The sequence below is a fragment of the Lygodium microphyllum genome, chromosome 1 (genome assembly GCF_053477565.2).
Source record: "Lygodium microphyllum isolate KBCC chromosome 1, Lygodium_microphyllum_v1.1.10, whole genome shotgun sequence".
NCBI lineage: Eukaryota > Viridiplantae > Streptophyta > Polypodiopsida > Schizaeales > Lygodiaceae > Lygodium > Lygodium microphyllum.
The window spans coordinates 62,067,898-62,094,001 of NC_141135.1; the positions used below are offsets into that span (position 1 = coordinate 62,067,898).

General features: G+C 40.2%; 1 protein-coding gene across 1 annotated transcript in view; it reads left to right on the top strand.

Moving 5' to 3' along the window:
• The window catches only part of LOC148041184 (plant/protein), a 53,295-nt gene that overhangs the window by 17,477 nt on the left and 9,714 nt on the right, over positions 1-26,104 (top strand). Inside the window, exon 2 of the mRNA XM_087677479.1 lies at positions 9,442-9,583. Within this exon, the coding sequence (XP_087533605.1) occupies positions 9,442-9,583 (142 nt within the window). The remainder of the gene's footprint in view (positions 1-9,441; positions 9,584-26,104) is intronic.

Consider the following 26,104-nt stretch of genomic DNA (forward strand, 5'->3'; position numbering starts at 1 on the left):
CCTAAGCTCAAATCAAAGCTCAAATGCATTCAATAACATAACCAAGCATAGAGCTTCAATGCGATGCACCAATACATCTGATAGAATGCCCGAATAGCATGGAAGGGCATTAGGCATAGACTGTCCCTTTTGAAAGCTTGCTGTCCATTGTATGTACAACAATAAAATGACAGTCAAGTCTGAACAAAAGTGAGCTCAATCGAAGCCCTAAAGCATTCCGGGAGCATGGCCAAGCATGTGGCATCAACCATAGATATCAATGTATCATCCCACATAGCTGGGAATTATCAACAACCAATAGGCATATGCTTTCACTGATAGAATAGCCAGACCTACTTATTACAGCAGTAAAAATGACAGTAAAACTGAGCTAAATATGGGCTCAAATCAGTCCAAAAGCATTCCAATACATTAGCCAAACATTCCCCAAGTGTCCAACATCAAATGAGCATCCTGGGAGCATCACATAAGCCAAGAGTATGACATTTTTCAGACAAATAGCATTTAGCCTTGTTATGAGAGCAGTGATATCTATGAGAAAACTGAGCTAAAAGAGTGCTCAAATCAGTCCAATAGCATTTCAAACCAATGGCATATGATCCCCCAAGTATTCGGATTCGGGTAACAAAACATAGGTATATGGGCATCTCGGGAAGCATATATGAGCTCCAAACATTGAAGATATGGCTGTCCCTGTTTTATGACAGCATGCTGCCCTATTTGCACAATTAATAGTTGAGGCTCAATGACTCAAAACCAATGCTCAATGTTAATAGTCAATGCTGGGAGGAGTGGTAAACAATGACAAAGCCTTTGTCCAATGCCGAGGAGTGGTTGAGTAAGCACAAGTGTTTGAAAATGGCCATAATTGAAAAACGTTTTTATATTTCCAGCCCTAAATATTGAGCAGAATACTCCCTGAAATAAGCTCAATGTAGGCTCAAGAGTGCCTTGAGATAGCCCCAATAGGTCATGAGAAGCCCTAGAGGCTAGAGCAATGAGAGCTTAATATGAACCTCAAGAGGTGGAGCTATGGCTGCCAATAGTGAAACCCTGTTGTAGGTAACTCGAATGAGAGTTGAAGCAATGCCGGATTGAGCTTGAGCTCACGAAGAAGATGGCTTTGATACCAGTTGAAGGGAGAAGCCCAAGTGGAAGCACGAGCAAGTGGAAGTAAGAGAGGTGTGAGCTATGGTAGATGGAGCAAGAGGGCAAGAGAGAGAGACTCAAGATGTGGGAACTCGAACAATCACAATGTGTGACCGACCTTCCCTTTATTCAAATGTCACTAAAAGAATAAAGAATGAAGTGACAATGATGGGTACCCACTGCTTGTAGTGTGTAGGTGCAGTACTGTTAGTGTAGTAATATACGGGCGGCTAGGCATAGACACCTTTACTCCAACACAGACAGTGTATGACAACTTGACACCCAAAGGGACAACAAAAGACTATGATAAGGGTGGAAAAGTAGTGAAGTTTGAGTCCTTTAATGATGCACAAGATAGACTGAAAACATTGACTTCCATTCAGTAGTTCGATGCAGCCTATTCAAGGAAAAGCTTCACTGAGTCCTTGAAGATTTGAAAGGCATCCAGTTTCTTGAAAGGAAATGCATTGCAGTGATGTTCCACTCTTTTGATACAAGGTAGAGCACCTTCAACGTGGATATAATTCAAGCAAATGTTTGTATCAAATTGGTTGACAAGTACCTTTGAGTTGGACATCATGATAGCTTGGAATAAGTTGGATGCTAAGGAATGTAAGAATTTAGAGTAATATAATAAGAAGTTTTGGGATGCATTGTTGCCTATTACTTCTTATCGCCCTGCACCCCTTCATGAGCAAGTGGAAAAATATATTTGAGGATTGCCCAAAGGAATCAAGGATTTTTGCATTAAATCCACTGTGTCTAGCATGTCTCAGCTCATAGAGGTTGCTGCTACAGCCAGTGCTTTGCTGCAGGGAAAGGATTCAGGCTTCTTAGAGAGTGGGGAGAAGCCGAATAGAAAGTTTAAGGTTGAGGAAAGGGGCAAATCTGAAAATCAACGTGAAAAGAGGCCAAACAAGTAAAGATAGGGCCCGAAAACATTGGAACAATGTAGGGAATTGATGGTTGTAAATAAATGTTTTATTTGTGAACAGGAGGGTCACATTGCAAGGGACTGTCTCAATAGGCAGTAAGCTAGAAAATCAAAAAATCAAGGAGATTCTAAAGGAAAGAAGCCCAAAACATTAGTGGGATTGGTACGCAATGTTGTTAGTGATTAGCCTAATGATGATGCTACTAAGTTGTGCAGAGTGTGGGGTAAAATTAGGGATCAGCATGCATTGATTTTCTTTAAAAATGGTGTACAAGCTAACTTCATCTTTGCAGATGGCAGCCCGGTCTAGGCATCAGAGAGGATGAGATGGGATTCATGGGGAAAGTTGGAATGGTATGTAAAGGCCATGTAGAGCCCATCATACCTCTCATTGGAAAGCTTCGGTTGCATATATAGGAATTTGTGGACAGTGAAGAGTTTTTCATTGCTTCGCTTGAGGGTTGTGATGTATTGCTTGGTATGCCATGGTGTCACTATATGCATACAATGGTTGACTTTGTGCAAAAAAGATCACTATTCAGCACAAGGGAAAGGCACTTACACTTGATGAAAAGTTGAAAGGTGAATTTGTCTCTGTTGTATCAATAACTGTCATTTCTAAGGTAATGAAAAATTATATTTCAGCGTACTTGGTTTTTACTAAGGACAAAGACGATAGTGAAAATGTTGGGAACATGTCTAGAAAGGGATCGCATGTCATTTTTGAAAATGTATGCTGATTGCTTCTCTCAGTCACTTCCAAGGCAGCTATTGCTTGAAAGGCTAGAAGCTCACTACATAGATCTTATCCCTGGAAGTAGCCCATCTAATAAGTTACCCTACAGAGTTAAAGTGCAGCCCAGGAGGAGATTATGAGTTAGGTGAATGAGCTGTTAGAAAAAGGGTTGATTGTATCTAGCTCATCTCTTTTTTATTTACTAGTGCTTTTGGTGCAGAAAAAGGACGGTTCATGGCATATGTGTATCGATTATCGTGCTCTGAATAAGATCACGATAAAGAATTGCTTTCCAATTCCTCAGATCGATGATGTTATGGATAGATTGCAAGGGGTAGCCATATTCAGTCATATAGATTTGAAAAGTGGGTATCATCAGATATATATTAGAGCGAAAGATGTGTCTAAGATAGCTTTCAAGTCATCTTTGGGATTGAATGAGTTTCTTGTTATGCTTGTTAGTAAACAAGTCCATTTCATTCGGGTGATAAAGAAAATAAAGGCCGATCATATGGCACGATTGTTTTTGCGGCACATCTTTAAGTATCATGATATGTCACTCGGATGACCAGTTTATTTTGGAAGGAATTGTTTGAGAATATGCGTAATGCGTTGAAAATCTCATATTTCTTCCATGTGCAAACAGATGGTCAGTCAGAGGAAGCAAATTCTAGAGTGTTAGATCTTGTGAGGTGCTATTTTTGAGACCACAAGACATAGTGGGAGTAATATTTGGCAATGGTTGAGTTTGCTTACAACAACATGCTATATAGTTCCATTGGTAAAGCTCCATTTGAGGTAGTTGAGGGTGGCAAGAAAGTACTGCCTATCTTGCAAACTAAGGATAAGATCTTTGAGGCTGACCGTTATGTGGAAAACTTGGATGTAGTCTATGCAAAGATAAAGTATGCACTTCAGACATCAGAGGAAAAGCAAAAGAGGGTAGTTGATCGTCATAGATGTGCTTTTCAGTTTGCAAAGAGAGATTATTTATTGTTGCATTTTGAAAAGGCAAGGCTTGTCAAAAGATGACGTACCAGCGAGACAGTAGGGTTTGTGGGGAGAAACACGGAGTGAACTTGGCAAACATGGATAAGAGAAGAGAAGAGAAAAAACTCTTTGATGAATGGAATGATGAAGTTTCGAATGATGGAGTGAATGTGATACAAGGTAACAAGGGTGTCATAGCACAATGAAGATGATGAAGACAATCATGAACCACGAACCACAATGTCCTTTTGAAGGGGTGTGAGGGTAGTGGAGAGGCTGGAGAGAAGAGGTGACGGATTGAATGAATTAGCCGTGAGGAATGAATGAGAGAGTGGCCTATAAACATGTATAGTCAGTCTAGGATAGCGCTCCTTTTTGGGGCTGCAAACCCTAAAACGCAAACCCTAAACACAAAATGTAGAAACACAAAAACGCAAACTGCGGGTGAAGGGTTTCTCACCACCCCCTCTCAGACCCAAAAAGGGGCACAAGAGAAGAGTGAGGTGGAGATGCAATGCTATATACTGAAGAATGCTCATGCAACAGGTGCCACTTGGATAGTGTCTCTCATGGAGAAATTGTTCACTTGCCCAAGCGCCCTAGTACAAAGATGATGAAAATATGCAATTCAGAGGAGAAATGTCGGACTTTGTGTGGTGCCAAGAATTATAAGGATACGCCCATACTCGATCTTGGGAGTTGGTTCCATGTTGACCAAGTGACCAAGGCAAGAAGAGAAGAGGAGGAAGAAGATGTAGAGGATCCCTAAGATCCAAGATTTCCACCAGAATTGGAACCTGCAGTAAAGAACAGTAGACAGAGTGAGCTACTGACTCTCGAAGGAGCAAACTGACGAGGAGACGGTATCAAACAATCACTGTCTCTCAATGGAGCGGACTGTAGATTTGTAGGTCGTGGAAGCCACTGTACCTGAAAATAAGTAGGAGAATACTACTGCTAGCATTGCGACGATTTCCAGAAGGTCATAGCGCCAATCGATCCTCCATGTGCTCGAAAGGACTTAGTGCGCATCGGATGTGTCTTATTGCCTTGAGCATAGTACTCTGATAGCCAAAGTAGAGTGATTTGCGGCCTAGAAAGGAGAGGTGGCAGAAGGAGTGCCTGGTGGAAGATGCATATACTCCGGGGGGTGGGGAGCAAAGGTCGAAGTCGGCAAGCATCGGTGGTGTGTCCGATGATGCCACAGTAGGAGCACCTAGTAGTCTGGTCATCTGTTGGTAAAGAAGCCATGGATATCAATGTGCCTTGCTAAAGAAGGAAGAGGTCAGCCACCATGAATCACAAACCATAATGTCTGTCTCAAGGTGTGTGAGGGCAATGTGAAGCATGAACCGCAATGTCCGTCTCAAGGGGTGGGAGGGCAGTGGAAGGGCTGGAAGTGAGCTGCCAGTGGGGAGGATGCGACCAGTAGTAAGAGGTTGCAACCAGTAGAAAAACGCAGGTGAGGAGAGAGAGAGACTAGAAACGCGAGCAGGACAGCTTGCAAGAGAGAGAAAGACTAAAAACGTAGGCAGCAGGAGAGAGAAAGACTAAAAACGCAGGAAAAAACAGCAATAGCACTTAATATGCTAAAATCAGCTCCGAACAGTGTGTGATAGGCTGGAAATAGGCGCCAAACTGCTATAGACAGCAATGGCCAGCTTGGACCGCGATGTTCTCCGCGTTTGGGGTTTGGACAGCAGGCTGAAATACCTGAAATTTGCAAAAACGAGATTTTGATGCAGGGAAAGAAGAAGCGAAGTGGATGCCGAACCCGCCACCAGTCTTTGCTTTCACTGGAGTGGAGGATCTTTGCCGCTATTTGAGCAGATCCAGCTCTGATACCATATCAAAAGATGATGTACTAGCGATACAGTAGGGTTTGTGGGGAGGAACACAGAGTAAACTTGGCAAACATGGAGAAGAGAAGAGAAGAGAGAAGAAACTTTGATGAATGCAATGATGAAGTTCTGAATCATGGAGTGAATGTGATACAAGGGAACAAGGGTGTCATAGCACAAGGAATATGATGAAGGCGGTTGCACGAACCACGAACTGCAATGTCCTCCTGAAGGGGTGTGAGGGTAGTGGAGAGGCTGGAGAGAAGAGGTGACGGATTAAATCAATTAGCCGTGAGGAATGAATGAGAGAGTGGCCTATAAATAGGCATAGTCAATCTAGGATGGCGCTCCTTTTTGGGGCTGCAAATCCTAAAACACAAACCCTAAACACAAAATGCAGAAACGCAAAAACGCAAACTGCGGGTGAAGGGTTTCTCAACAAGGCTGAAAAATATGAAAGGGAGAGAAAGTTTGTATCCGAAGTTGAGTATGAGATATTGTGGGCCTTTCCAGGTATTGGAGAAGATCAACGATGTGGTATATCGGCTGAAACTACCTCCACATTTGCAGATACACAATGCCTTTCATGTTAGTTTGTTAAGGACTTTTCATGTGATGTGCTAGAGGATGTCCATTGATATTCAGCTTGAGATTGAGGAGTTGGATGAGATTTTGGTACGTGAGCATATTTTGGCACATAAGGAAAGAAAGGTCAAAGGTAAAGTTTCTAGGAGATCCGGAGTATTGCTTGATGCTCAAGGGAGAGGTAGCACTTCCGCTTCGCCAATTGTGGACAACTCTTGTATGTAGTGGATCTCGGATGTATTTAGTATGTATCCAAGGTATTGTGCTGATTGTATGTTTGCCACCATAAGGTCACTACTTAGTATACTAGTCATTGTGAGATGTATGCAAATGAGCATGAGTTTCACCCGGGCACTGAAACTATACTTTTGCATCAACTTATGATGAGTTTGGCATGAATTTTGTCGCAATTTTGAGACGAAAATTTTGATTAGTCTTAGCTCAATTTTTGATCAGCTTGAGAACCGCTTACAGTCACTTTTGGGATCAGGTTTGCATTAGTTTTTGCATTGATTGCTCGTCAATTTTTGCAATGAGTTTGTGATTAGTTTGGGGTTACCTTTGTAGCAGTTTGTGATTAATTCTCAGATCAGCAAGTGATCAGTTTATGATCAGATTATGCTTAGTTTTCTAGTTTTCAATTGTTTATAGCTGGTTCCATGGACAACAACATGTTCGTAAATACCATTGATAGTTTCAGCCATGGTTGATACTGAATTGATGCTTTTCTATGGTTTAAAAGTTAGAACAGTTGAGAAACATGAGTTATGGATGTATTCAATGGGTTTCTAGCAAAGAGTTTTGGATTGATTTTCAGTTTTATGTTATGTATATGCTGGCTGAAAATTCTCAGTAATGTTTGGGGCATGTAACATTGTTGGACAATATTGCGCAATGTTGTGTCTATGATGCCTTATGGAAATTCCAGTGCAGTATGTTTTTCCTTTGGTACAATGTAGTGGAATTGAGGATGATTGCACGGATTTCAAGGGGGAGGTTTGTCACAAGGATGTGAAAGTTTGAGATGCTTTAATCTTATTGATAAAATTTGATTAAGTTATTAATCAAATGTGCAAGGTTCATTGGGTGTCAAAGGCAAAAGTTGTGATAAGTTATGTTGACTAGGTTTTGTTAGTAAGTTGGTGTTAATTTTGACCTTGGGACAATTAAATTATAAGTGTACGACCACGACCGAGACATAGAGAACTCAAACACAAATGCAAAAATGCAAAACTCACTTACATGCACTATATCTACTTCTCTAGGAGGTAGGTACATCTTTTTCTCCATTGGTTACATGGACTGTTTAACTAACTAAGCCTATACCCATTGCAAAATGACTCCGTGCCATTACTCCAAAATAGCTTTCATAGTTAGATGTAGCATGGATATCAAGGTGTTAGGGCTGAAATGATGTGGGTTACTATACAATTTTGAGGGCTTGTATACTCTGGTAATGCTAGGAATTTCTTAGATATTTGTACAACGGGATGAATCCTTCACATGGCAAAATAAAGGAAAATGTAGATTTCAACTTAGTGGACATGATATTGTTGAATATTGTATGTAGTTACTTGTAAAGTTTTTCCTTCGAATGATGGTAGAGGAATTAGTGAAAGATAAATATATATGAGCTAGCATTTATATTGTACTTTTTTAAGGCTTCAAATGATGGATGATGAACTTGACTTGTGAAACACAAAGAGATTTGAGCTAACATAGCTCTGTTGTGCTAAATGTAAAAAAGGATATAATATACAACGCCTTCAAACTTTCTATCTAATAAAATTGGCCAAAACATGTATAATTTTGAACAATTTAATGTACCAATTTTCTAGTTATAGTTTTTTGTATTGGCATGAAGTCAGTCTCACTGTCTCACCACAATAACCAAATAACATCTCTTACCCTAGTGAAACGTGACACCTTGAAATAAACAAAATGTTTTATTTCATGAAAGGGGGTTGCAAAATGGACAAAAAAGAAAGGATTAAAAAAACATGCTAGCTTTTTCACTTTTACAGCCTGCATTTTTTCCACACTCTCCTCATGCGCACCATCAACACCTCCACTTCCTCCTCCTCCATCTCCACCTTATCTCCTCCTTCATGCTCTCCTTCTCCTCCACCTTTTCCACACACATCCTTTAGGCTTCATCTCCTCCCCTACCTTGAGCCTCCACCTCCTCTAGTGCAAATACCTCCCCATAAGGATTCCCCACAAGGATTTTGCTCATGAACATCAAATTTTATTTTTACTTTGCTTTATGTATTATATAGATGTTATAGCTTGCATGCTATAATTTGTGAATTGTGAATGGTAATTTCTAAATGAGTATGTGAAATCAATGTGTCTGTTTTAGGCTTTAGGCTTTTGACTCTTGGATCTAGGTGGAATGACCATTCTCATTTTATGGATGTATTTTCTTCATAGTCACGTGGAATGGGGATGGCCACGAATTGCAATTCCATGTTACTATGTGATCACATGCAACAGGCATGAAATGGGAAATGGGAACGGGGGACCCAAAAATGGCCATTCCATGTGACTATGATTTTCTTCCAATGATATTATTAATATATACTATAATTATTACAATCGATAATTTGAAAAACCTTGAAAAGCCAAGGTAGTCAGCAAAATGAATTGTGAATGAAACTCGAAACAAGACAAAACGTTTCTGGTGACACTGATTTTTACTAGGGATACTCTTCTATAACATTATATAGGAGCTGGGTACAAACGTTGGTAGAGGATGGAACTGGGTTTGCTGCCATAATTTTCCAATATAGCTTGTTATTTAAACAAACTTGCATTGGGCTATAACTTGCATTTTGCCAATGACACTAGCTTCAATGGGAAAGACAAGCATGATTGGCCTTGAAAATGTGAGATTTGATCCCAGATCATTGAAGAAAGGTTGTGAATGGTGTTCTGACCCAAAGATTTTGCAGAATGCTTAAGAGGATATGCAGAAGAACAGTTTGCTCTACCAAGTCAGTTGCTGAATATGAAGTAATTTTGATAGTATACTTCTGACTAGTTGCAATCTGTCTCTCTTGCTACTTTTAAAATATAGTTAAGAAAGAAAATCTTGTTAGCATGCAAAACTGGTGATGTTTATCATCAGGTCAATCATTTGTGTTCACGAAGACTGCTTTAGAGTAGTTGCGTAAGCTATTCTCCTAAATGTGCTTGGTTTCCAGGTTACTGGGCCTCCAGCATATCTGAAGGACAGTGTTATTGATCTCACTCCCAGTCGCTCTCTGAGTCGTCCTCGTCCACACAAACAATTTGGAAAAAACAGACGGCAGCAAGATGTGCAAAATAAAAAAGAACCACCTGCAGGTAAAACTGCTCCTATTTTATGCAAAGGCATCTAGTAGGCTTCATGACTTTCACCTAGCAAGGATGTGTGCATGGAATTCATATGGGCTTATATGCTTGCTGCCTTGTTTAATAGATTTCAGGCCTTATATTTTGTGTATGACTTATAATTCAGATTGGATTTTAGCCCATCATTTTAATTTGCTTTGCTCTATGTAGTATTAGATGTGTCTGTTGTAATTTTTGCCATTGTTTAAACTGAATTGTAGGACTTAAAACACTGTATGGGGTCTGAAGTGTTAGATATCATTTTGAGCTGTATATGCGTGTGCCGTTGCCCCCTTCTTAGTAACTCGTACTTTGGCATCTCAGTGTGGAGACCCAAGACATGAGAGCTGTTTGTCCTTGGTGTGGATGGAAGGCTTCCAGTGTTGCTTCTTTTAATGTGGGGATGGCTATTGAAACCAGCCTTCCTTCTTGGAATGGGTGGTGATGACCTGATTTAAGAGTTAATTACAACAATAAATAAATGCACATAAAATGAAATACACACTTTACCATAACATTCGTGGAGAGTAGACTCCCTGTTGGCCCCAAAACTAGCGCCCCTTGCGGTTTTTCTTTAGCTTTCATTCAATTGGAAGGAGTACAACTTGAGATTCTTCAATCTCCTCCTGCTAACCAATTACTCTTGCTGTCATAAATGACCATCAAGCCTTTTGGGTCATTTGCCCCTTGAATCACCCAGGACTTCTTTTCCAATTTGACCCTTGGCTGGCCAAATGCTGCCCCAAATCAATTTGGGATGGGTTGGCTCTTGAAATCCCTTGATAATTTTCAATTATCAGCTACTGATTTCAGTCCCTTGAGCCTTCAATCTTTGGCATGGATCTCAAGGTGGTTGCTAAACCCTAATTTTTGCTGTAAATTAGGGTTTACTGCAGAAATTACAGATCAGCCCACCAAAAATGGCTGAGATTTCCTTCGAATGGCTGAGAATTGCTGAGAATGACTGAGCATAGGCTGAAGGAGATGAGAGAATGCTATAGAGAGAGAAAATTCTGAGATTTGTTGCGAAGAACTGATCAAAATCAGCTGTTGCCTTGTTATACTAGCCCCAAACGGATGCACCAATAATAGGAGCATCAGAGACTGTGATCTTCAGGAGAAAGTGCATCAGCAGCAATTGCCAGCTTCCAAGGTCAAGAATATGCAATCTCCATCACCAAAATGGTCTCCAATGGCTGGGAATTGGCCCCAAAAGTTGGCAGCAACAGTCCAATACCTCTTTCAAACAGTTCCAAAATGAAAAAATGAGATTCCCCTCTCCCTTTAGCCCTATTTAGCCTTTCCCCCACTTGCATGGGAAAGTTTTGCCAAGTGGCAGCTTTCTTAATCTATTTTCAGTAATTTTCAGCCATTTAATTAATTTTGAGAATTAATTAATTCTGAAAATTAATTCAGTCCTTAATCCATGCCCAAAAAATTGACCTTGCCCATCCAAAAATTAATTGGCTAGGCCATTTGCAACCCAAAGTGGTCCCATGTATTAATTGACCCTTGGACAAGCATTAATCCATTAATTAATGCCTAGTCCCTAGTATCACCACTGACACTTAATGGCCAATTAATGGTCCTAGGGGCAAACTGACACCAAAATTCACCGAGAATCTAACAAGTGTAACTTGTTATAACTTTTGCCTTTGACACCCATATTTTTACAGGGTCCTTTGGCCTTCAAATGTGAAAAAGTAGCTTGCACCTCACATGTGCATCTTTTAATTGCACATTTGATTAATCCTTTAATCAAATGTCAATTAAACATAAGCAAAGCATCAGATTTTCACGTCCTCGTGACAGCTATTGTATCTTGTCACGTTGCACATTGGTGATTTAGTTCTGTTGCTCTCATTTTTGTTTGTGTTCATATCTTTGCTATGGTCTTGTGTTTTGCTGCCGCATTGTATCCATCCAACATGATATTAGATGTTATAGTTTATTTGTTTCTTCCAGCGTTGAGTTTTGTGATTGTTTCTTGTTCCAATGTGTATTTTACTGTTTGATGGCTTTCTACAGTTTCTTGTTTGTGTTTTTAACATATTTGCTAGTGTTTACTGCTTGCTTGGTCTTTGTGACTTTGCACTTTTATGTGGTGCTCCTGGATCAACCTTCCAGTTGCTTGCATTTCTACTGGCAATTGCTATGCGGCTATTGCATATAAGTTTCTTACATTCGTGCGTGTTAAACTGCTTATGCCAGCATTGTCTCACAAGTACATGTCTTCCTATATGCAGTAGCTACATGGCTGTTTCCATGTGGCTATTGTATATAAGTTTCTACAATACACGTCTTGTATTTCATCTCCTCTTGCTTAGGGTGATGCATATCCTACTCGAGGACTAGTCTGGTATGCGCCAGCAGCACCCAAGGAGAAAAATATGTAAAGACATTGGGACTTATGCTTGAGGAAGTACACCCCCATGTACGAGAATTATCATCCACAATAAAAAAAAAGTATAGTGCGCCGTTGAAGGCAACGGTGGATGTTGGTCCACGAGTCTATTGTTGAGGGGATGAGATATGATGCTATTTTCAGAGTTGACAAGCTTTACGGACATCTTGCGATAGCTTCAAAGGGGAAAGGCCATCGACCATTTGTGAATGTGACAACTCATAAAGAGAGTTGTAGCCAAGATGTTTTAAGTGAAAATGGCAAAGACATGCAGTGCTTGTAGGCTCATTTGTAGTGGCTAGAGCTTGGAAGTAGTGGAACTTAGAGCCCTTAGCTGTTGGCTCAGAAAGAAATTGTGTCATGTGGTACATGCTACTAGGTTGTGCCTCACCAGGTGCGACCACTAAATCAGTTTGAGAATCAAGGACTTCGATCGTGGTCATTGTGAAGAAGATTGCTAGACCCAACCGGCAAAGTTGTTGAACAGATAACAAGTTTACCCCTGTTGGGGAACATAGTATATATCATCCAATGTAGTGCAATGCGGTCCTTGGTCAGTGGTAAAACTGATGTGACCGTGAGCATGAATTGTGATTGAGGAGTTATTCCCAACTCGGATGTGCATGTTTGTAGGGACTCAGGAAATGAAAATGTTTGCAATGGGAGTCATATGATGGGTAGCTCCATTGTCCACAATTCAAGGAGTAGCTAAAGTACTCGACAATGATGATTAGGCCTCTGCAATCACCTCATCAAGAGTCAATTTATAGATGTGGGCAAGACTTGCATCTTGAAATGTCTCTACGGAGACGATATGGGCCTCTATAAACTAGTTAGACAAGCCCTTTGGCGCAGGGAACGTTGTTGATTGTAATGGCTGACCGGTGGCAACGTGGGTTTGGCCTTGCCATTGTCCATGTTGAGGGTTGCCACCACCTTGCCTCCCTTGTTGGGGGTTGCTCGACTGAGGGGCGGGGGTGTAAGTCTTAGCTTTTGTTGCTATGCCTCTTGCTTTTGATTGACACTTGTTGTCAAAGTGGCTAGTCTCTTTGACAATGTTGATAATACCGATTTTTCTTCGGTACATTTTGCTACCATGGTTTTAGAGATGACTAGGAGTTTCCTTGGGTCTTAGTAGTTTGATTTTGATTTGGATTAGAAATTTTGATTTTGTTTACCCTTTCCTTGTTGCCCCTTCTGAGAAGCAGTAATAAGAGCCTTCTCTGTAGAGGTTGAACTATGAAACTGATCAAACAACTGAGCATAATGCAATAGCGAATATTCAAATTCATAGAAAGTGAGCACGGTGGGTTGTCAGATCACTACTGTATAAAATGGAAGTATTTTGGCAGTAGCTTGTTTAGAAACAATGTGACTTGATGGTTAGAGGAAATAGGAGTCCCCGTGGTGGAGAACTTGGTAAGAAGGTGCTGATACTTAGCCAACTTGAGTTTCAAGTCATCCCGATCAGCGATTTTAAAGTTTTGGAGCTCATGAACTAGATTGATGTGACAAGTTCTATCTCGAGTTGCATAGTGCTTAGTCAAGTGTGCTCGATGCTTGGATGCTAAGTTAAAATGTTGAAGTTGTGAAATACATGTAATAGACCTTGCATCAACTTAACAATAGTGGAGGCATTTCTAGCCTTTCATAAGCGGGAAACCTTGTATGGAACAAGTGTGGGATCAGATTGGGGTTCCAATCCCTGCACAAGATTCCATAGAATATGGGAGTCAAGAATATGTCTCATCAGGTTTGACCAAGTAGTGAAGTTTGACCCGTTAAAATAAGTCTTATAGTTAAAGGCATGCTTGGTTGACGAGGAGGAAGAATCATGAGGTATTGGATAAGTGGAATAGAAAGGAGGTGGTGGAGGGGGGGGTAAGTAAGAGGGGAAGGTGGGTAGGCAGAAATAGGTTAATAGTGTCTAATGGAAGTTGATTGATGTGGAGACACTGGAATATGAATGTTTCCATAAAGTGCCGGTGATGGTAGAGGCACTAGGACACGTGAACCCTCTCCAAGAGATGGCTGGGGTAAAGTAAAATGACTAGAAGGCCCACTAGGTAAAGCCATGGAGGCAAATTGTGGCACCAAGTGATTCACACTCAGATGGTGGTTGGGTGGCATTTCCAAGCCATGAAAAAACTGAAAGTGTGGGGATGGAAGGATGAACCTCCATCATGGAGACACCACCAATTTGGGGGAAAAAGACTGGAGGTTCTAAGAGGCGTGCTATGGGTGAAGGACCCCTTGGTGTGATGTGAGAAGACATGTATGGTGCACTTAATAGGAGGTTGAAAGGAAGGTGCAGCAGAACTAATGGATGGGATGTAAAGAAATGCCCTAGCACAAAAACATATACAGAAACCGTACGACAAAGCACAGTCTGATAAAAGAACACAGTTAGGGTTAGGGTAACTTAGAGACAATGAACCCAGTGAATGAATGAAGTGATATGACTATTGAATATACGATGCTCATGCAGCAAACACACTATGCAATGAATGAATACTGTACCTTGAACTCTTGTATCTCAAGGATCAGGGCAAGGATATTGAGTTGGAGAGTGTGTTTTACTTTGAATGAATCCCGAATCGCAGCAAGGCAGCTTTCGGATGTTGAACACCAGCAAACGCAGCAATGAGAAGCTGAATCTGATGCAGACAATAGTGAGGAGAAAGAAATACTAAAAACGCAAGCAGTAGGTGAGAGACAGACTAAAAACGCAAGCAAGACAGCTTACAGGAGAGAGAAAGACTAAAACGGGAGGTAGGACAGTCTACAAGAGAGAGAACGACTAGAAATGCAGGCAGGATAGCCTACAGGAGAGAGAAAACTGCCAGTCGATCCCTGTGGCAGCTGGGCTACAGCTTGCAGGAAGCAAATGGAGGGTTGTGATGATGTGGCAGGTTGTACGGCAGCAATCTGCAGATGAACAGCAGTCGCGTGGTTGGAATCAGCTCCAAACTGTGCGACAAGGGCTGGAAATTAGGTGCCAATTGATGGAGACAGCAATGGACAGCTTCGGCTAAGATGTCCTCTGCGAATAGGGTGTGGGTAGTAAGCTGAAACACCTGAAATCTGCAAAAATGAGATTAAGGATTGAATGGAGGGCAGCATACGTATTTATAGAAAGTTTGGGCCTCCCAAGTGGGTTTGTGCTTATGGGACACAAACTCTCTAGGATCACGTTTCTTTTAAATAAACAAGGTTTCTTTATTAATTAAGCATGTTTGGGGCTGTTTAAGTAAAGCTAATGCATTTTTAGCTCAACACCTCCTCTCAGGTCTCACAACAGTGCGACGAGAATAGAGGCTAGCCAAGCCCTTTCTTGGTTTATCTTTTACCCTAAGGTGTCCCATCCCAAAGCAACCAGAGCATCGGACAAAATGTGCGCGTCGGCTGCCCAGTTGCCTACTAAGACTACAGAGGTAATGGTTATCTTGCCAAGGGAGCCCAAGTGATTAGCCCAGAGAAGATAGGGCATTGGACAAAGGGTGCACATCGGCTGCCCAATGGTCTACCAAGCCCTACAAAGGCGGATGGAATCAACTATGGATTTTTCTTTTTGGTTTTTGTTTTGGAGGGCTTTTTAGGTTTGATAGATTAAGCATTAAGTGAGGGTTTCAAATTAGTTTTTGTCCTATTGAGTATCCATGCCCCAAATGGGAGAGTGATATGGGATGGTCAGATCCAAGACCTTCACAAGACAAGCATACTATATAACCCCACTGGAAGTGGGCTAACCGATTAGGAGAGGGGAAATACTAAAACTTTCTCCTCCAGTCATTTAATTGATTTTCATAATTAAATAATCTTGAAAATTAATTTCAATCCTTCAAACCTTGCCCAAAATTAAATGCACCCATCCATAATTAAATTGGCTAGGCCATTTGCAATTTGGAGTGGTCCACAATCTATGTTGAGACTTAGACTGGTATTAATTAAATAGTTAGTGCTAGTTCCTAGTGTCACCGCTGCACTTATTGGCCAAACAACTGTAATAGGGTCAAAATTTGCACCAACGGAGCCCCAAAGCCTAGCTAGCATAACTTATCATGATTTTTTTATTTGACAGCCATTGCATTACACGTTAAACAACCTTGCACATTTGATTAATAACTTAATCAAATGTTATTGGCAAGATTAAAGCATCTCAAATTTTCAGCGTTGTGACATAGCCTGAAAGATGGCTTCGAGAAACACAGAGAAAAAAAATGATGAAAACCTCTGAGCACGAGCGATTTTTCTCCTCCCAACCACGCCTAGATAAGTGCTGGCACCTCTCCCCCGTATTCCTCTGCCAGCCATCCACTTTTCTTGAGTCCTACTATTCTTGGACTCTCTTATTCTCTAGGCTCCCCTTAATCCCGTTCGGGCGCCCAAGAGCCCAGACAGTCATTCTCGTACATGTTCCCTTAGATTTACCTTAATATCACATTAAATGTCACTTTAATGTCACATTCCATATTTATGACCTTAACGTGACATTAAATGTCACTTTTAATGTCACATTAATGTCACATTTCCTTCCCCTTAAGAATCGGTTTCGTCCTCGAAAACGATACTTGGAAGGTCTAACTGTAAATCGGAAAACCTTTTCTTTAAAGTACTTACTCGCTCCCATGTTGAGTTTTCTTGTGAACAATCTTTCCACTTAACCAAATATTCTTGGTAAATAGTATTCCTCGTTCGTCTATTACGAACATTTAATATTCTTTCTGGTTCATGTGGATTAGATTGGTCATTGAATAGCTCCTCAATATCATCATTTAAGATTAGATTATCTAAATCACCTAGTTTCTTCCTTAATTTACTTACATGAAAAACTGGATGTATTTTACTACCAGCAGGTAGTTGGAGCTTGTAAGCCAATTCTCCCATCTTTTTAAGTATTATGAAAGGACCACAATACCTTGGTGAAAGCTTTGGACATTGTCTCTTTTTCATAGTTTTAGTTTGTTTAGGCACCTTAAGATAGACCAATTCTCCTTCCTCAAAGGAGATGTCTCTTCGGTGAGGATCTGCATATGCTCTAGCTCGATTTTGAGCTTTTTTAATATTTTCTTGAGCAAATTTTAACATACTATTCATATCCTCCAAAAGGTCTTTAGCTGCCTGAACCTTTTCCTTATGCAGTCCTACTGCAAAAGGAGCTCTGGGCTGAAACCCATACATTAACATAAATGGACTATATCCAGTGGAAGAGTGCTTGGCACTGTTATATGCAAACTCTGCTATCGGTAAATACTCTTTCCAATTAGTTTGCCTTTACTTACATATGCCCTAAGCATATCTTCAAGAATTTGGTCAACCCTTTTAGTTTGCCCATCTGTTTGCAGATGATCCGCCGTACTCATGCTAAGTTTAGTATTCAATTTCCTAAATACCGCACGCCAAAAATGGCTATCAAATTTTCTATCTCGATCAGAAACTATATTTGCCGGAAGGCCATACAATCGGTATATGTTCTCTACGAACAATCTAGCCAATTCTGGTGTTTTAACATCAGTTGAAGTTGGAATGAACCTAGCCATTTTGGTTAACCTATCTACAATCACCCACACAGAGTCGTGCCCCCTCTGTGTTTTAGGTAAAGCAGCAATAAAGTCCATGGAGATACTCTCCCATTTTCCCGAAGGAATTTCTAGTGGATGGAGAAGTCCTCCCATTTTTAATCTTTCAGCTTTATTAACCTGGCATTCATTACATTTGACCACATAGTCAAGGACGTCCTTATTCATTCCAGGCCAATAGAACTGCCTTTTAATAAGACTATAAGTCTTATTAACTCCTGGATGTCCCACGCTAGGGATATCATGACACTCAAAGAGTATCTGGCGCCTTATTTCTGTATCTTTCGGGACACATACCCTACCCTTGTAGAGTAAATAACCATTATCAATGGTAAAATTCTTCCACTTGAATCCAATTTGAGCAATCCCTGATGCTCCATTTCCTTGTTGAACATCCTCAGATATTCCTTCCTCAGTAGAAGCACTTTCATTTGGATCCCCATTTTTTATTGCTTCCCATATGTTGGAATATGCCAGATCAACCTGGCATTTCCCTTTTAAAGATTTAAGCAAGTTGGAAGTGAACTGAGTAAAACTCAATTCATTAATGATGGGCATTCTGCTGAGTGCATCAGCTACTATATTATACTTTCCTTTTCTATATCTTATCTCATAGTCGAACTCTTGGAGGAGTTCGGCCCATTTGGCCTTACGCGCGTGTAAATCCAGTTGATCATTAAGCCACTTAATGCTTTCATGATCTGATAAAATCAAAAGTTTGGCACCATACAAATAGTGCCTCCATTTTTTCATTGCATGTACTATTGCATATAGCTCCCTCTCATAAACAGAATAATTCTGTTTTGCACAGTCTAATTTCTTGCTTTCAAAAGCAACTGGTCGACCTTCTTGTAATAAGACCGCGCCTATTGCCTTATCACTGGCATCAGCTTCAACCACAAATGGTTTATTGGGATCCACTATTAATAATACTGGAGCTGTAGCAATAGCTACCTTAAGTTTTTGAAAACTTTCATTTTGGTCAGTTCCCCAATTAAAACTTTTCCCTTTCCCTTTAAGTTGGTCTGTCATTGGAACAACTATTTTGGCATAATCTCGAATGAATCTACGATAAAATCCAGATAAACCTAGGAAGATCTGCAACTCTTCCAGGTTCCTTGGAGGTGGCCATTCAATAATTGCCCTTACTTTTTTTGGATCCATGTTGATTCCCTCTTTCGAGATAATATGCCCCAAATATTTGACCTCTTGTGCAAAGAATTCACACTTAGTTTTCTTTGCATAAAGGGAATGCGTTCTTAACAGTTGGAATACTGATTGTAAGTGTTCCAAATGTTCTTCTCTTGATTTACTAAAGATCAAGATATCATCCAAGAAGACTACTACAAAATGTCCTAGATAGGGCCGTAAAACACTATTTATCAGTTTCATAAAGGTAGCTGGTGCATTAGTGAGGCCAAAAGGCATCACTAAAAAATCATAATGTCCGTATCTAGTACGAAATGCTGTCTTGGAAACATCTTGTGCTTTAATTCTTACTTAGTGATAACCTGATCTTAAATCTATCTTTGTGAAGAATTTTGCCCCTTGTAATTGATCAAAAAGATCTTCCATTCTGGGCATAGGAAATTTATTCTTCACCGTTATTTTATTAAGTGCTCTATAGTCAACACAAAGGCGGATAGAACCGTCTTTTTTCTTTACCAATAAAATTGGTGAAGCCCAAGGTGAATTACTGGGTTGAATAAACCCTTTATCCAGGTAATCCTTAATTTGTCTTTCAACTTCTTGATGCTGTGTTTCACTTAACCTATATGGTGGTTTAGAAATAGGGTGTGTATCCTTATTTATGTCAATTGGGTGATTTATATCACCCCTATCTGGTGGAAGGCCACTTGGTAAATCAGAAGGAAACACATCTTTAAAATCATCTAACAAACTACTTAATTCATTATTAACATTCAACTCATAAACATAAGAAAATTGTTTCTTTATATTACAGAAAGTAAAAGTGTTCTGTACAGGAAGAGACCATAACATATATACCTCACAAACTTCCTTCTTTATCAGCTTCTGAACTTCAGTAGAACACAACAAAGGATTATCAGATACTTCATGTTCACCTTGAATGACAAAAGTCTTATCATCCCTTTCAAATTCCAGTGTATTATGATGGTAACTACGTTTTAAGGATGGTTCCAATCCTCATAGCCACTCCCTCCCTAGAGCAATATCAGCTCTTTCCATGTTCATTATTTGGAAATCGAGTTTGTCTTTATATTCTTGAATTTCAATTTCCAAATTGGATACCATTGTATTCCATATTTTATTGTCTTGGCCTTGCATCATACGAACAACATATTGATGCCCACTCTTTTGTTGGGGAAGTTTCAATTTTTTGACAAGTGCATAATTTATAAAATTATGTGTGGCAGAGTCATCAATCATGACTCTAACCCTCTTTCCAGCTATCAATCCATGTACTTTAAGTAAATCATGTGGCCCAAAAGTAGGCTGCCACATAGAAGTTGACATACAACACTTATGTTGTACATCCATGTGCAAGACCTCTAAAGATTTATACTTTTCATGGCCCTTTAATTCTAAGGTCTGCACTACATGGATTTGTTTTTCTTTTCCCTTGCCCTTGTCCTTATCCTTTCCTTTGTCTTCCCCCTTTTTCTTTTGAGGGCAATTCCAAGCAGCATGGTTAGGGGATAGGCAATTGAAACACAACTTTTCTTTTTTGGCCTTATCAAAGTCATTAGGACTTAACTTTGGCCTCATATATGGTTTTTTTTCAAAAGGTTGTTTTTTACCCTTAAAGAATGGCATTTTCCTTTTAAATTTGCCCACAAATTTTGAGGTTTCCAATTCCTTAGACTTGGGCTCTGTATCAGTGAGACTAGTGAGTGTACCTGGACGCATACTATCTTCATGAATTAATGCAAATTTAATTGCCTCTTCCAGCGTCTTAGATAAACTCCGTTTTACTTCCTTTTTACAGGCTTTATCTAGTCCCCTAATGAATCCTCTTGTTTTTTGGAATTCATCTATTCCTTCCAATTTGAGGATTATCTCACGATGTTCCTCCAGATATGTCAGCAGGGGTCGTCCCTTTTGTCTGACATAATCCCAATCTTCCCAATTTCTTTCCATTTCATTTTCAGGAAGGAATTTTTTCAAAAAGACAGATTCAAATTGAGCCCAGGTTTCAGGTATTTTATTCGCCTCCTTTAAAGTTCGCCACCACTTATATACTTTGGGCCCCAAAGTTAAACTAGCCTCCAGTGCTTGGAGATGTGGTGGGGTATTTTTTAATTTATGTAAATCTTCCTATTTTTGGAGGAAATTAAAGATTGTGTCTTTATTCCTATCTTTTTCCTCCCCGTAAAATTGAGGTGGTTTCATATCCTTTAGAACTGGATTATCCTTCAATTTATGGTAAGGTTGGGGTTCCTTAGGATCTCACATAGTCACATCTAAATCTTTCGATGAAGATGGGACATCCGAGGTTTCTATCTTATTTTTATCTCTTTTCAACAATAAAGTTAATTGAGATTTTATTTCAGTGAGTGTTTGGGTTAAAAATTCCATTTGAACCCCCTGAGCTTGTACACGAGCAGTAAGATCATCAAATTGTTGTCGTGTAGCAAAAACTTCTTCCCATTGTTCTTCTTGTATTTCTGGTTCATGGGGATCTACCATAGGTTGGTCCCCAGAACTAGAACTTTCCATTACCCTTTCTTTCCCTTTTTCTGCCATTAATACACTGAAATTGGAAAGCAAAGATAAGAAATTTGCATAGGTAAAGTACTTCCCTGATTGTAACGGCAGGCAATGGTTGTTGGTTTGAAAAGAAACCCGAAGAGTAAGGAACAAATTTTATCATCCCGGACTAGAGCAGTAAAGCAATCATGCTGGAAATTCAATTTCCTAACTTCAGTTGTGTATGACATTTTTCCGTCCGTTCCATGACGTTTTTCTGTCCGTCTCAGAGCAGTCGCCTCACGCACAGCAATCGTGACAACAGTCGTGTCACGTTTCACGTTTTGCCTCCGTTGATCACAATCGGATCACGTTTTGCCTCACGATCACACGCCTGGTCGTTTCGCTTCAATCTTTCTTCTGCCCGTAACGTGTCACATTTACGTGACGTGGCACGTTTCACTTTTTCTTTCCTTCACGGCCCGTCACGCTTTTACGGCGTCTCTTTTCGGCTAGTATTCATCTATGACGGGTGACGCGCGACCTTGCGAATGATTGACGACTTGGCAGATGACTGATCTGGCTCTGATACCAATGAAAGATGGCTTCAGGAAAGACAGAGAAAAAAAACGATGAAAACCTCTGAGCACGAGTGATTCTTTTCCTCCCAACCACGCCTAGATAAGTGCTGGCACCTCTCCCCCGTATTTCTCTGCCAGCCGTCCACTTTTCTTGAGTCCTACTATTCTTGGACTCTTTTACTCTCTAGGCTCCCCTTAACCCCGTTCGGGCGCCCAAGAGCCCGGACGGTCATTCTCGTGCATGTTCCCCTAGATTTACCTTAATGTCACATTAAATGTCACTTTAATGTCACATTCCATATTTATGACCTTAACGTGACATTAAATGTCACTTTTAATGTCACATTAATGTCACATAGCCCGTTTCTCTTCTCGATAAAACTAGAGTAGCCACTTGCCATACATAAGGTAACTTGGTTGTGTAGGCCCTTGTAGCTATTGCATGCAATGAAGAACATGTTTCTTTACATGATGCTTTACAAAATGAACTTGGATGGTAGCTATGCAATTAGAGTTAAACTTTATTGACAAAAATGGTACATAGGAGCTATGTGACTTGCTTGCTGATAAGCGTGCTATGGGCATTGAGTGGGTTTACAAATTAAAATGCAAATCTGATGGTAGCATTGATCGTTGCAAGGCACGCCTTGTTGCCAAAGGGTAGGTTGAATAGATGGGATTGACTATGATGAGACGTTTGCACCCACTTTAGGAATGACTACCATTCATAGTATCATTGCTTTGGTTGCTCATTATCATTAGCATGAGCATTATTTAGATGTGAAGATTGCTTTTTTGTTTTTGGTTGGACCTCATGAGACACATATTTTAGCTTTGAAAGTTGAAATGGAGCATGCTTTTTGATGTGACAAACCTTTGGCCACTTGCACTACTATCTTGGCATACAGTTTACTATAGCCGAGGACATTATTTTGGAGCAATATAAGTACATTGGGCAACTTCTTGAGCATTTTTAGATGTAAGACTGCCGTTGAGATAGGCCACAGGGTTAGACTTGAGGATGCAGGAGAACCTTTTGATGCTTCTCTTTGTTAGCAGACAGTTGGTTGTTTATTGTGTTTGTGTAATACACAGCTGGATATTTAGTTTGGGGTCTCTTAGTTGGCACGCTTTATGGACAACTCTAGTACTACACATTGGCAAGTAGTTAAATCTATCTTTCGTTATCTCAAAGGCACTCACACATTGGGGCTTTATTATCCTAAAGGGCACTATTCCTTGCTTGCATGCGTGGAGATAGTGATTGGGTTGGTTGTTCTGACACAAGGGTGTCCCCACTAGTGGTAATTGTTACATGCTTGGTGCTTCATGCATTTCTTGGCTAAGCAAGTAGTCTACAATGGCCATATCTAGTTATGAAATTGAATACAGGGCAACATTTATAGCTACATTGGATTGTGTATGGCTTAAACGCCTTTTGGCTGATCTTAGTGTGGGACAACAATCACCCAGTCCTATCTACACTGACAGTTAGAGTGCCATGGTAGTTGCAAGGAATCCAAATTTTCATGCTTGCACTCAGCACATTGAGGTGCATTATCATCATGTCAAAGAGAGACTCCATGCAGGGTAGATTGACTTGGTTTACGTCCCTACACAGGACAACTTGGCAGATGTGTTTACAAAGCTCTCTCTGGAGAGAAGTTTGAAGCCTTTCGCAAGGTTCTTGGCTTGATACTGTTTGGGGATTGATCTACTTATTCCTTTTATATGTTCACATCATTCACTCGAGGGGGTTTTGTTACACTTTTGTGTTCCTCCTATGTTCTAGTGTGAACGCTCCCTTATCTCATGTACACTTTTTACCTTCTAGGTGAAGGGTTTTTTCCATAGTTACCTGGAACGGGGAACGGGAACGGGAGCGGGACCCCCTGGAACGGGGGGAACGTCCAAGGTGGGGGAACGGGAACGGGGGGGAACGGCACATATCTTAAGTGCCCCAAATATGCCCTGCATGATCAAGTTGCCCCAAAGAATGTCCCTCTAATTGCCCCAATACCCCTCAATGCTCCAAATTGACCCAAATGTCCCAAAATTGACTCGATTACCCCCACAGCTCCAAATTGCTCATGAATTGCCCCAATTATTCTAGTTTCCCTTGAAATTAGACAATATAAATGGATAATTACCTTGGAATTGAGAATAGGCTGAAATTTGATTGTGATTTGCCAGAGTTCATAATGCATCAAATTTGAGCTTTGCATGGACTCCCAATTGGCTTGTGGGTTGTCTTGACACTTTGAATATTCGCGAGAGAGAGAGAGAGAGAGAGAGAGAGAGAGAGAGAGAGAGAGAGAGAGATTAGTGTGTGCACATTAGGCAATGGAGATAGGTGAACATGTAGTAGTAGGAGTGTGATATAAGCAAAAAGAAAAAACGTGGAAAAGAGTAAATTTTTGGTCAACAGGCTTGGAATGGCCGTTCCAAACAGGGAACGGCAGGGAACGGCCCAGGGAACGGCAGGGAACGGTAGGGAACGGCCCAGGGAACGGCAGGGAACGTTCCCTGGCCGTTTCACCTCCTCCAAGGACCTGGAACGCGTAAAACCGTTCCTATAGGCTGGAACGGCCGTTCCCTGTTTCTATGGTTTTTTCCCTGTGTGAACCCTCATCAGTGTGGGTGTGGTACTTAGTACCTTAGGGATTGTACTTTCATTTATTCTCACATAGTGGATGTGACTTTCGAGCGCTCTCTTTTCTCTTGCTGTTCACTTGTTCAATTTGAGTGTGTTATATATTCAATTCTATATACATAGGCTATCTTCTATAAAAACTTGTATGTAGAGTGTCTAAAAATTAGAGTGGCATGCAAGCTCTTTGTGGCCCCACTTATCATAGCAACTAAGAAATGTGTTTCTTTGAATTTAAAACTTACGAAACGTTTCTTTAAGTATGAAATGTTTTTGAGAGTAAAAAACATGGAGTTTTTTTTAATGTTAAACATGATGATGATGATGATGATGTGTAATGACTTGTGAGGGCTCAAGATTTTGGACGAGAGATTGATTTTTTTGTGATTTTGTTTAGTTATTGGACTTTGTCAATCTAGTATCTATTCTTGTTTTGAGAGTTGAATATTATACGACTTTAGTCTCATTTACGAGTTATTTATGATATATTATGATTCATTCTCAATTTTGACATTTTGTCAATTTGTTTTGAAATGATAATCATGATGTTACAACTTGACTCAGTCCATATTGTAGATAGACTATTTACATGTTAATTTCAATTTTCTTCGTATGATATGTATGAATCATAATGTTTGAGTTTTAAACCATAAGGTATTATTCTCAATTGACTCTATTATCACTCAAGCTCAATTGGCTATTCTTTGTTTAAGAGAGAGTTTGATGGAGGTTTAGAATCTCTTTCCCTAGTCAAAACTATTAAAAATCCCTATATTAAAAAACCCGCGTTTCTTATTTTATCCCCTCTTGAAAGAAACAAAACACGTTTCTGATGTTTCGTTTCTAAACATTTTTGATATTTTTGGCTACTATGCCACTTATCATTGTAAAACTCAAATATGCATTATTTGTTGCTAAACCAAAAGGCTTGCCTGAGAGGGTAAAGTCAATGATATTTGGTAACACAAAGAGTGACCCCATCAAATAGGCTACCGTACTTGATCCCTCCTTCGGGTTGCAACATGTGACCATCCTGTGTGCACTCCCCAATGCAATGAAATGCTTGCCATACTGTGTTCTCTTTCTAGTGTCACATGATGATCTTTGCGTGTTGGTATCCTCTAGGATAATCTCTCGATACATAGCATCATGTGTATCATATTGCAATCAATTACTGAGAGAGAGAGAGAGAGAGAGAGAGAGAGAGAGAGAGAGCTGCCCTCTACTGTTCACAGCAATATTTACTACAGAATCCAGGCTGCACTATATTTCTCTGAGAGAGAGAGAGAGAGAGAGTCTTGAAACCTGAGTGTGCTCCTATCAACAGTCGGAGGTCTCAGGTCACAAATTCCAAGGTTGTTTGTAGACTGTCACGGACTGACTGAAGAACTGTAGCTTGTCATGATTCACAAATTGTAAGGTTAGAGGTAGAGGGCACAATTGCAGGAGAAAAAACATCACTTTCAGCTTCTTTCAGGAGGGAAAAAGACACTTTCATGATAGGGCACACTTTTTGGGGCCGAAATGTCACTTTCCAGCCACTAACCTTTGATTTGCTGGATAAGAAACACTAAACACGTTTCCATGCAACTATTCTCAAGTGGTTGATAG